Source organism: Malaya genurostris, chromosome 2 (assembly GCF_030247185.1).
Source record: "Malaya genurostris strain Urasoe2022 chromosome 2, Malgen_1.1, whole genome shotgun sequence".
Taxonomy (NCBI): domain Eukaryota; kingdom Metazoa; phylum Arthropoda; class Insecta; order Diptera; family Culicidae; genus Malaya; species Malaya genurostris.
In genome coordinates, this window is record NC_080571.1 from 225,430,242 (window position 1) to 225,443,849 (window position 13,608).

The following is a 13,608-nucleotide window of genomic DNA, read 5'->3' on the forward strand; positions in this document are numbered from 1 at the left end:
ACTCTTCTCATACAAAACTAAGGGTGAACCCAGAGAAAAAGCGACAAGCGACGCGATGCGAAACTTGAGTCGCACTGCAGAGCTCCGTCCATTCAAGTTCAGCAGAAAAATGACAAGTATGTCAGAGTGAACTCGATGATGTTGAGACAGCCGTTTTTTCATCTTAAGGTACTGAAAAATTTCATCTAGACTCATTTTGTTTCTAAATATTGATGGAAACCACCGTAAATCAATTTTGAACAATTAGTTCGAAAGTCTGTTCAGAAATCGTTAAGTTCTTGCAGTATTCTCAAATATTTCCATGTGGGGCGTATTATGGATGAGCAGGATCACAGCAAACGAGAATCGTAGTGAAACTAATACCGTTTTCGTTTTTGGACCTACACGCGAGTGACTCTGTCTCGGAGTAAAACGAACAAGTGGTACGCGCCCTAAGCAACAGCTCATAGAAAAAAGAAAAAATAAATAAACTCGCATGGATGTTGTGGTGCGACCCGAGAAAATTTTCAGAACGAAACTACACGATTGAAGTCCAATTTAGAGCGACCCCAGGTTGCTAAAACAAACACATCAAAAGTTTTGTGGGGGATTCTGGGTCAGCTCTTGGGCAAACTCCGGGGGTGTATCGGAATGCGATATCGCCAAGAATTTCAATAAAAACCAAAGCACCAAAGAAATCAGATGGATGCGTCTGCGAGAAGTATTTCACTTCTTTCGGGCCAGTAAGCAACCAAACAGCACATTGAAACAGAAGAAAAGTAATTAAAAGTCACGCACGGAATTTGTACAATGAAATTCTTAAGATATACGTAGGACGAAGGATGCATCCTCATGGGTGACGAAACGTACGTGAAGATAGTTCATTTTGGCCGATAAATGCATAAGAAAGTTTATGATCTGGAAAGCTATTTGTATCTGAGAACAAAAAAAAACAAGTTGTTTCTTTCTATGGATTCTCAAATGTACAAATAGGAGAGCCTGAAAAAAGCATTTCTCCGTACATGAAAGCCTGAGAACAGTAGGTCGCTTATGGTTTTTGAATCGATCTCGTGGCTCCCTCAATTGCCTTTGCGTTCGACAACCTTGTTGATTCGATTTTATTTTCCTCCTTTTTCCAAACGCTACCAGGACACGGATAAAATGGTGGACCCATTGAAACTGACTGTGTTTCACAGAAAAATATAAAACTTAATTTTCATCGCGATAACATATATTTATGACATAAGCCCTAAAAATCGAGATATTCTATGAACAAGTAAAGGTATGCGCCATTGCAAGCGTTGCAGTTTTTAACAGTTCTTCAGTCAGAATAAAATACAACTCGAGCGGTAAACTCAATGAATCATTCTGAAAATTTCACAGAATATTCTAAACTAAATTTCCAAAACACCATCTGGTGGACTTGTGAAATTTGATTTGAAACGGGGAAATATTAAAAACTGACGTCTCCCAACGGACCTGTAATGCTTTGTAAAGGTTTGATTCGACAAGCTGTCACCACGGCGGAGAAGTGTTACAGTGGTATCGAGATCAGTGCAGTAAAACTTCATTCAATTCAATTGAAACCGAATGTGAAACACACTGACGATCTCTCTACTGCAGTAAATTTCACACTCTGACACACACACAACGTTCGCTGACGTACCGAATGGGCAGCATTCAATTCCTCAATCGATTCTCTTCAAAGCAAAGCTCAGTTTAACCACCACAAAATATCTCTTCCAATAGTGTTAGAGTGGCCTTCAAATGAACGGCTGAAAGCAAAAATCGGATAAGTGCGACTTAGTTTGGAGAACCCGTTTAACTATTTTTGAATGCAAAAATCGGATAAAAACATTGAGAGCTAAAACCGGACATGGATTTTGCAATGCAAGAATCGTTTAAAAACATCTTTTCTGCAAGAACCGGACAAAATAACTTTGCATTCAAAAATACTTAAACGGGTTTTTCAAACTAAGTTGAACTTATCCGATTTTTGCTTTCAGTCGTTCAAATGAGGTTTATGTAAACACTCGAATTGGTTCAAGATAATAGATGAATAGATAGGAATGCAAAAACTTGATAACGTCATTGAATGGAAAAAGCAGACAAGGATTCTTCAATGTAAAAATCGTTCAGAAACATCTTTTTTAATGAACCGGACAAAAATACTAAAAACTTTGAATGCAAGAACGGAACAAAAATTTCATTTGTTTCGGAAGAACCGATTAAGGATCAAATATAAACCAAGTTTACTTGTGTTGATAATTTGTGTATTACGTACATTCTATTTGGTAAGTATGTCATAGATCTATGTATGTATACATGCAGTGCAACCAGTTTATCAAAGTGGCTTGAGCGATTAAGTTTAAAACAATCTTTTTAGCGATAATTTATTATCAAACGAATGTTGAGTCTGACTTTCTGGATGAAATATCAGTTTTGATCAATTTTTTACCGATGTTTGATGGAAAAATGTTTACATATTTCGAATGTAGATTTTAATTTCGTACTAAAAAAGTTATCTGCACTGCTTCAATGCATTTGTATTAGGTTGCGCTACATAAAATAAACAAAACTTACTATTTTCTATTAAAAAGCAATTTTCCGGAAAAATGAATAGCTTTACGACAACCTTCCCTATCCATTGTCTTTCGCGTGTTAAGCCAAAGTCCTGGCATTACATTCCTTTTGTGGAATTTGGCCTTTCTGTTTCAACAGACTTCGCAGCCGACTCTTAGTGTACAGAATCATTGCATGGCTAGTACTATGGATCCTACTGACACTAAGAATCCTTCCAGGTCGGGGCTCGAACATACGACAACTGGCTTGTAAGACCAGCGTCCTATGCATTGAACCGCCACCCGGGACAAAAAAAAAGTGTTAAAATAAAGTTTTTATGGGATTACTAAAAGAAGGTACGTAAATCTTTATTTCGCAATAATAAGTAAGTAAGCTAAAACTGAAATAATTTTTCTCGAGCAGTTTTCAGAAAAACGGTAGAGTTTCAGACTAAGATTTTCGCTTTTCTTGAATTGCAATTCTACACGGATATAAATCCATTGTCGGTACAATGATCAAGAAATTATGAAAATCATGAAACATGTTTTCTTATGAGATCGATGATCGAAAAATTATGATAGTGACGATGGAGTCAAAATAATGTTACGAATTGACATCTCATCATACTAAGTTACAATAAGTTCCAACGTAACTTTTCGGTAATCTAACTCTTACGATGTGCTCGCATTGACTGTTTTTAGTAGCCAACTGGTCACCGTAACAAAATGTGACAATGAAAAAGTGACACACTATAAGACAAAGTTAAGTAATGATTTCATATCGGTTACCGTACTCGTTGCGATGCAACAAAGAAATACAATTACAGTGTCGCTTGAAAGCTTTCGTACATTATCCCGGACAATAATATTAAATCAGTTCGCTTTTACATCTCATCCAAGTCAGTCGATATAACAAAACCGCTTACGTTCGGGACAGAATAAACCAAGTACAGTATTGTGTAGAGAACAATAGAACGACCTCGACATAAGTGAACCAAACGAAGAAAAGCTACCGCCGACACGAAAGAATACAATTGTTGTTGACTACAGGCAGTGCAAAATTCGACCTTCGATACGAGAACTTGAAGGTTTGCTTAAGGAGCAAATGCATCTTGACATTAAACGTGTGCATTTACTTCAATGCAATAAGACAAATAATGTTATTTACATCCAGTTTTATAAAAAGTTGGATGCAATTCAATTCGCAAAAGACAATAACAATGTGCACTATGTGGAGCACGAGAACATTAAGTACAACATTCCAGTATATATGGAAGATAGTGCTATAGAAGTGCGAGTGCATGATCTTCCCTCAAGCGTCACCGATTCATATATTCGCAAAACTATGTCCTAATACGGAGAGATTCTCTCTATCGAAAAAGAAAAGTGGAAGAATTTTTTCTCCGGTATTCTAAATGACGTACGTTTATTACGCATACACTTGAAGAGGCCTATACCTTCTTATATGATTTTCGGTCAAGATACAAGGATTCCGTACAAATCACTTGATACCTATGACAATCAGATGGCCACATGTCAATATTGCCAAAAAGCTGTTCACTACGGTAAGCTATGTGATAAACTGGACAAGGAGACAACTACACCAAAGGACAACGATGCTTCCTTCACACCAACCGCAAGCATCCCCAGTACACCTGTGACAACCACCAACAACAATGAAGCATCCCCTTCAACGAAACCATCAGTATCCCCTATAGAACAAAGTACACCAGCTGCAGTTAACAATTTACCCTCCAACCAACCAGCAACTGCAACCAATGTACAACAAGGCGCATCTACAGCAACTCTACGATCAACAAGGAAAACGAAAATAAAACGGAAATCACACACAACACCGACGATGAAGCAATGGATGATGAGATAAGCCGCGGACGAAGTGACTCCCTAGAAAAAGGGTTACAACGAGATCCAATAGTAAAAAAAAAAAATTAAGTAACAAAAATGTAAGCCAATCGGCCACGTAAATTCTATCTGAACATATTTTGTCGTTTTAGTTGTAAATTTCATATGACGGGAATAAAAATATGATTATCATTTTGTATGTCGGTGTTCTGAAACCCAAAATATCGGAGGCGCGAAAATATCGAATAACACTTAGATTTTGATTAGATATAGTGAGATATGAGAATATTGAATTCTATATTTTAGCTCTCATTACCATTGAATGGTAAAAACATCAACAAATTGTAACTTGACACAAGCTTATATTTTCAGTTTCATTGTGACTAATGTGCGCGCTGAATCAAATCAAATATTCTTCACTGAGAAGTTGTTTGGCAACCCTTGGTAAGTCGCACAAGCTCCACCCCTTACGCTTTTCAGGTTACATAGCAGTTATAATGCACGTTGCAAAGTCTTCAACTTGTTCCACGAATTTGCGTCATATAAGTTACTGTCATTGAAGTAATAACGTGTGCTGCTTGGGTTGCTCAATACGGTTTTTGCATTTCAGTTTTCATTATTATATATTAATTACTGTTATGAAGCAGTAGATGTTTTAGTGCTACGAACATTCAAATCTGCGGAAAAGGTATAATTACTCTTACTGCAAATACTAGGCACGCTTCTACGTATTTTGTTAGTTTTCGTTTGTTTAAAAAGGGCGTGAAGAGAATTTACGCTGCATAAAACATTTTAATATCCATTCAGTGTTAACGAGTAACGAGTGTTGGCAGAACAGAATGTTTAGGAACTTCGAATAGGTTGTGAAAGCTGATTGACAACCAATCGCAAAAAAAATCTTGAAGCCAGCAAAATAGGGAGGGCTAACAAATACAAATCGTACCAGCATCGGCAGAGCTCGAAGGTTGACTCCCTTCAGTAATATTTTGAAGATATCGAAACGCTTTCGAAGGTATTACGGATCCTCGATAACGGGGATCTTCTTCGTTATGAAGGTATGTTTCTCCATCAACTAGTTACCATTCAATAGTTGTGATGATAATGAAAATTAATGACAAACATATTCAAAATTATATAAACGCGGATACAACCTTACCTTGGGTTTTGACTCGGTTCAGCATTGCTTTATCTTCGTTGTTCAACTGCATCCTTCGGAGTTGACTGTCTGGTGCATCGCCGCTACCGGTCTGCCGCTGCTGTTGCTGTTCTAAACCAGGTGTGGATGGTTTTGATTGTGGATCAGCCTCCTGCATCGTGTCCGTTATTTGTTGAAGCACCCTGAATGAACGTGACTGATTCGGTGTGGCATTACCGTTCCAGGACTGGGAATTGCTACTGCTTCGCGGATCGCTGAAAGTTACGGAAAATTTATGATTACGAAGAAATCAATTGCTTTAAACTTCGGACTCGATTATCACATAATGTCATACTGACGGTTGTGAGTTGTGTTAAGCTTTACAAGACACCAAATTTCGGTGGATGAAATAAAGTTTTGCGATTTTTCATTCCCATGAAAATGACCAGTTGGCGAGTAACTCGCCGTCTAGAGCACAGTGTGAAATTCGTCACCCTCTTTTTCAGTGTACACGATCAAATATGCAAAAAAACGGTAAGGCGAAAATGAACGCGAAAACAGAATGAAAAGACGTGAAAAGACAGACGAAGGAGCAAAAAACACTTGCTTTTTGCTAATTATCGATATACCTGAGTCTATTTTTAAGAAAACGAAGTTTAGCTTCGAGCGGGATGTCGTGGATGATATATCTACGATCGCCACTAAGTATTGACAATTTGATTCGTGAATTCGTAAATAAATAGAAGAAAAAAGAAATCGCATGGTGAAATATTTTGATTATTCGTGGTTTCTTACTCAACTAGATTCGTAGTGTAGCAAAAAAATACTTCCAGTTTATGTTCAAAAGCATTAGTTAGTGGAATGCCATACCTCTGAATAACCGCTGGGGTCTTTGAGAGTGGTCCCCGAACGTTTGTCGAGCTAACTCCGTTATCTGTATTTTCAACCTTGATTGGTATGATGCGGACACCTCCTGGTTGTTGTTGTTGTTGCTGCTGTGTAGGCGTTTGTTGCTGGCCTCTAGGCTGTTGCGACATCATGTGCTGATGTTGTTGAGGTATCGACTGTTGATGCTGATAGGGCTGTTGATATACTTGATGTTGTGGCGACGGTGGTTGATAAGTTATGTTATTGTAGCCTTGGTTCACGAAGTGATTTGGATTCGAAAACATTGCTGTAGGTGTCGTATATCCTGAAAACATAGAGAATTACTGTAGTCAGGAGGAAGGAAAGGTGCTCAAAACAGAAAAAATATACCACTGTGCGGTATTGGATATCCCACGGTAATCGGTGATTGAACGCTGTACTGCGGCCCTGGATTGTAGTACGGTGGAGGTGCGAAATTCGGAGCTGATGCAGGAGTTTTGATCGGTGATTGTTCGATTTGGATTGGTATAATGCGTTCCTGTTGATGTTCGTTATTTTAGTTTTTTTTAACCGATCTAGTAAAAATTTTCATACCTTCTGGGGGGATGCCAACTGCGGAGAGTACATCTGATTCTGAACGTACACTGGGGTTTGTGCATAACTTCTACTGCCCGGCATTGCGACCGGTGCGACTTGTTGCACGACTGTAGCAATTTTCGTTGCAGGGTTTTGCAGTTGTATGTAATGTGTTTGTGAAATTGCTGGATAATCGTTAGGATGTGGCGTGCTTGTTGTTTCAGCCAACTGTGAAGCTTGTTGTTGGGACACTGAGGTAGATTTAGCAGGACTGGGTGGAGCTGTAGCAATGGTTTCTGAAACTTTAGTTGGCGATTCGTTACGACAAGATACGGACACTTGTGATTTTGTGCTGGGGAAATCTGGATCTTCTTTATGAACCCATTCGGGTTGTTCTTTGAGACTGTTTTGTCGAGATGACATCCATGGTGGACTTGTTTGATTGAGGAGAGTTTGCTTGCTATTAGCGAACACTTCATGAGCTGGAGGAATATAGAGTGAGCCTAATGGTTGTGGGGCTGGTTTTTGTGCTGTAGGTGGCTTCGTAATCGCCGGCTCTGTGTTATTTGTGTGTTTCTTATTTCCATTGTTAGTGCCATTGGAAGTGGTAGACAGTGAAATTGGTGAGGATGAAACTTGTCGTGCTTTGGAAGACTGTTCATTGTCTAGTGGTGTTTCTGGAGAGTGATTGAATGTTTCTGATGGAGGCTGTGACACTTTGGTCGGTGTGATCGGTGGAGGAAGACTGGCTGGAACAGGACTTTGACTATAGACAGGAGGTGTCTTAATTGATGACCCCCGTGATCCGTTTTCGAGCAATTTAGTTAGATTGGATGGGCTTGGTGATCGTTTCTTAGGTGATTCATTTCTAACACTAAGTTCATCTGTGCGATTCTGAGTATTCTTAGCGACTGGAATGGTGAAATAATGAGGATTAATGACATTTGACGTCTAGATGTACTACAACACATGCACAAGCGTTACCTTCTTCATCTGCTTCTCTGGAATTGAAAACTGGAGCGTTATAAGTTCGATCCGGCATCTCATTGAGTTTTTCGTTGCGATACTCTTCTATCCAGAAATCGTTCCTCGGTTGCGGCCTTGGAGCTTTTCGCAGGTTGGCTATCGGGTTCGGAGGAATTTTAATTTCGGGCCGACATCCCATCGGTGGAGGCTCAAACGTTTGTGGTATGCGAGTCTTTTTCTCTGTTGTCGGTTCTGCTGATAGAGCTGGAGGAGGAGGAGGAGGAGGTGGTACAGGACCCCCATTACCATTGGTCTGGATTGGAGTAGGCCTCTTGTTCATACTTGGTGGTGGTGGCGGAGGTGGAGGTGCAGGTGCCTCAGTAGGAAATACTTGAAAAGGCATACCCATAGCAGCAGCTCCTAACGTTGCGGCAGGTGATACTGCTTGCTGATTATTTCCATTACTAGTGCTACTACTATTGTTATTATTCTAAGTGAAAACAATCATTATTCATTGTTGCGATACAGCTAGTGCTCATATTCTTACCTGTGCTAATGGAGAAATTTTTGGTTGACCTGATACACCCTCGGATTGTGCATTCCGTGATATCCGTTTTGCCATGCGTGGTGACTTAATTTGTGACAAGTCAATGCCACCAGGTGTGTAGGTGAAGGGTTGTTTGTCCCGGCGCATCATGGCATTTTGAACACAAGCCGGTGGCTCTGCCGGCAATTGTGCTTGTATTCGTCGGGCCGAGTTTCCGATTGTAGACTGCGGGGAGCCTCCATAACTGGAAACGAATGAAAACATTATTGAAAATTATTGTTAGAAATCGACTGACAAGTGAAAAATGTACAACTGAGCGTCAAGACTGCAAGCATCTTAGTGATATATCATGGGATAGCATTCTTCGGCCAATACTTAATAGTTACACGACAGAAGAATAAGATTTCCTATAGCTATTCAAAATAAGTTTGAGTAAAATTTCCGATTGATGAATCACGAATGACAAGGGTTACCACCTCGGATACTTCCCTCGTCCAACAGCAATTTTATTTGGCGAAAAAGATCTCAAATTTCGAGGGAGTTACTCATTAAATTATCCTGTTTATCAAAATATGCAATACTTGTGTTTTAGTATCTAATGCTGGAGACATAATTTAGTGCTAATTATACCTTATTATTCACAATTTGGAAGAGGTGTATGTAACTAACTATAGGTCCAGTTACAGTAACTATGTAGCATTGTTTTATCTAACTGAGCTGATCTTTTGATTAGCAACAATGTATCAACTGATGAGTAATCAGCATATTAGTGAAGACTCATGGCTCTTGGATTGTGGGATATGATTCCCGATTGAAACGAAAACTTCACAAAATATACTATGTTATTCAAACATTGACCGTTTGCTTCAATCCAGATGCGAAGAGAGGAATCGAAAAAGTTTCAACAATGTATGTTATAGTTTAATACTAAAGAACAACTCGAGTACAATAACATTTTATTCCAGTTTGTCTTTTGAAATCAAAATTCCTTGATCAAAATTATGTTTCGTTCAAGTCTAACAGATAATATTCAAAATATGTCTCGTTTTCAAGTCTTTCAGCATGAATCATCATAAATAATATCTTTAAAATGTTATTGATTAGACTACTCTCGAAGTGTATTGGCCATTTCATCGTTTTTTGCCTGATAAAATTTTATTGATGTTTCCCATTGTAGTTGTCATGCTTTCAAACCCCTTGGGACTTTACTACAATAGGGATAGAAAATGGTGTTGATTTTATACCACTTGGTAGCGTTTTTATCTTCATCCTTTTCATTTCTATGCTTGGTGAAAATATGAAAGCTCAAAACGGGAAGTTAACAAAAATTCTCTCTCTGTGTATGTGTGTGTATGTTTGTATGTTTGTATGTATGCAACAAAAATATGCACTCACTTTTCTCGGAGATGGTTGGACCGATTTTCACAAACTAAGATTCAAATGAAAGGTCTTATGGTCCCATAGCCTGCTATTGAATTTCATCCCGATCCGATTTCCGGTTGCGGAGATATAGGATGAACCAAAAGAATGTAAAAAATATGCACTCACTATTCTCAGAAATGGCTGAACCGATTTTCCCAAACTTAAATTCAAATAAAATGTCTTACGGTCCAATAGCCTGCTATTGAATTTCATTTGAAAACGATTTTCGGTTCCGGAGTCACATGGTAATTTGTGGAAATTAGAGAAAAAGTGTGCACTCAATTTTCTCTGCAACGGCTCAACCGATTTTCACAAACTAAGATTCAAATGAAAGGTTTTATAGTTTCCTGAGAAATTCTAGAATATTATTTCCAGATCCGACTTCCGGCTACGGAACTAAAGCGTGATAAGTGGAAAATTACCAATTTCATCAGTATTTTTTCACGAACGATGGTCAAAAACAGGTACAAATTCCATAACACTGATAAATTCTTCTGGCATGCAGAACTTGTTAGTTTGGGCGATGCTTGAACCGATTTTCACATATCTTGATTTGAATTAAAGCTCATATCCGAATTGAAGAGGCTACTGGGAACCTGCATCTGTGTATATAGCAGAGTTAGCAGCAGTTCATTATAGCTTGAGTGTAATCGTCACATTATCTCCAAACCATTATTTTCTCTTCACAGATAGGCAATTGAAGCCATTCGCTCAAACGCTACTGGCAAACATGAACCGTTTTTCTTGGGCAAATAAAAACAATGCCTGAACGACATTTTGAATAATAATTATCAAGTCACTATAGTCTGGGTCCCGGCCCATTGCTCCATCCCAGGCAATGAGAGTGCCGATATTTTAGCCAAACGTGGTGAGAGTGAATTTTTAAGAGACCGATTGCTTTCAACGAATTCTATAGCGCGTCTCGCCGAAGAACACTTGCCAGCTGGCATGCTTCTTGGGAGAGAGATGATCTGGGTCGGTGGATGCACTCAATTATTCCTAAAATATCGACAAAGGCATGGTTCAGGAAACTGGATGTGAGTAGGGATTTCATTCGTGTGATGTCCAGACTCATGTCTAATCACTACACGTTAAATGCACATCTCCTTAGAATTGGACTTTCCGAGACTAATCATTGTTCTTGTGGCGAAGGATATCGCGATATTGATCATGTCGTTTGGACATGCGTGGAGTATCGTGATGTCAGATCTCAGCTAATAAATTCCTTGCGTACCCAAGTAGACTATCCAATGTCCCAGTTCGCGACATTCTTGTTTGTCGTGACCTTCCTTACATGAAATTTCTTTATCATTTCATTAAGTCCATTGCAGTTCCAATTTAAATTTTATTTTATGTTAGACTCCTTTCTCTTCCATGAGTTCAACCAATACCCAGCTATCTTATATTGAATAAAAGCGATGAACTGATACAAACAAACCTGAAACAGTTATTAGATCATGTACCAAATAAATATATTTTATTTAATGTAATTTATAATAGCAAATCGCTTGATAAAAACAGTGTTTAGATTAACTAATGAATACCAACATACTAATATGATATTCGAAATGTATTAGGTTTAAAGTACTATGTATTGTGGATGCCATGGCGAAGAAAAACTTATGTATATTGCCTATGAAATAAATGTATTTATAAAAAAAAGCTCATATTATCTTTAAAGCTACTGTGAAATTTCATCCTGATCCGACCTCCGATTCCGCAGTTACGAGGGCTATGAGTGCCAAAGTTTTCAAATCGCCATATAGAATGACAATATGTACAACACCGGTACGTGCCCAAGTAACAATTTTTGTTACGCTAGCTTGTTTGTGACTAGTTTGCAACCAGATATTTGAGTGATTGTTACTAACATCTAACCACTTGCATGACTCAAAAAGCGCAGTTTCTACTAGTTGTTAATTCAGCTAAAAATAAGTTGTCGTTACGTTGTAATGCCATACTAGAATAACTTATCTTTTCATAACTTGAAAATAACTTGTTTCCAAGTAAACTAGTTGAAACTTAGTCACCATCGACATTATAAACATTGAATGAATCCAGAATACTTTTCTATCTTCAATAAAAAAGCAGGAGAGTGCTTTAAATCACAAACTTGATACAAGGTACAAATTTCACAACGATTTTAAAACTGTCGAGCGGAATTCAATTTTACTTAACTGTTTTTCATGCGCCTTCAATCAGAATCTGTTTATAAAGATATGAAAAATAAACAACAAAATAACGCTATGTTCAGAATGCTCAAATTAGAGTGATTTCTTATCATTTTAAATTCATATATCATGAGAGTTATAATATTATCACAATCGATGCTCAATCCCTATATTATTTTCTTCGTATTTATGACAGTGCATAGAACAAAAATGATTATTCTGCCTTTCACTATTTTCGGCAAAAAGTAGTTTGGAAAAAAGTAATCTCCTGGTTTTATTTACGTTTCATACACTTCTTGAGACTCCATATTGTATTCGCCATATTCAAGCCAACAAAGGTTGTTTTGTTTGCATTTTCGTTATCATAACGTTGGGAAAACCTACCGATAACTATCTGAATCAATGAAGAATTTTATGTTATAATCTCATAATATCTAAGTTATTACTACATCAATTCACATAGTAACGATTTACATATACGCTTACGTATTTATAATGGTTTCGCAACCTTTTTTCAACTTGTAGCTAAAACTAAAACTGTGATTAAAGATATGTTAGAATCAAGTAACGATAACTTACTAATGATAGCTAGTTCAATGTTTATGTTATAAAGAAACACTGCCGTCACCTTGTTTTAACCATAACATAAAAAAACATGTTCGTGTTCTTGTTGCAACATAGTTGGGCTAAGTGGTATCAGAACTAGTTACGGGTTGCCAATATTGGAGTCTAATAAACTTATTTTCAACTAGTAGCTAGTAATAAAGTTGCGATTAAAGACATGTTTGGATTAAGTTACGATAGCTTATAATTTATTATTAATTCAATATGACAAAAAGATGTGGTGATTTGAAACCTAAATAACTATTTCGTAACTGGTTAGGTTATGAAGAAACATTGCTGTCACCTTGTTTTAGCCAGTATAACATAAAAAACATATTCGTGCTCTTGTTGCAACATAGTTTGGACTTAGTCGCATCAGAACTAGTTGCGGATTGCTACTTGGGTGGTGGTACGGCGGAAGAAGAAAACACAAAACGAACGATGCGTGCTTTGTTCGATTTCGTACACGCTATAAAGAAAACGAAACGGTTACGGATGTTTGCTACTAGTGCGTGATATTGGTAAAAGACGGAGCTACGGTTGATGAAACTTTGAGCTATATTTTAGAATGTTAATGAATTGAAATTTATTTGAAAACATATGCAACAACTAATAATCACAAATTTATAATTTTATCTCTTGTTTGCAGAAAGCAGGCTCTAGCAATTAAATAGCGGTGTTTTTAAAATATATGATCCGAATCGTCCTGTTCGTTATTCTATGCACAATATGCACAAAAAACCTGTTTTAATCCGCACAGCCGTTAGTGTAGTGATGTCAATAATAATAATAATAATAATAATAATAATAATAATAATAATAATAATAATAATAATAATAATAATAATAATAATAATAATAATAATAATAATAATAATAACAATAATAATAATAATAATAATAATAATAATAATAATA

General features: G+C 37.3%; 1 protein-coding gene across 1 annotated transcript in view; it reads right to left on the reverse strand.

Moving 5' to 3' along the window:
- The window catches only part of LOC131427812 (mucin-2-like), a 49,928-nt gene that overhangs the window by 9,256 nt on the left and 27,064 nt on the right, over nucleotides 1–13,608 (reverse strand). Inside the window, exons 2-8 of the mRNA XM_058591339.1 lie at nucleotides 8,495–8,738; nucleotides 7,966–8,437; nucleotides 7,000–7,892; nucleotides 6,796–6,943; nucleotides 6,409–6,730; nucleotides 5,560–5,813; nucleotides 5,347–5,475 (exon numbers count right to left, since the gene is read on the reverse strand). Of these exons, the coding sequence (XP_058447322.1) occupies nucleotides 5,347–5,475; nucleotides 5,560–5,813; nucleotides 6,409–6,730; nucleotides 6,796–6,943; nucleotides 7,000–7,892; nucleotides 7,966–8,437; nucleotides 8,495–8,738 (2,462 nt within the window). The remainder of the gene's footprint in view (nucleotides 1–5,346; nucleotides 5,476–5,559; nucleotides 5,814–6,408; nucleotides 6,731–6,795; nucleotides 6,944–6,999; nucleotides 7,893–7,965; nucleotides 8,438–8,494; nucleotides 8,739–13,608) is intronic.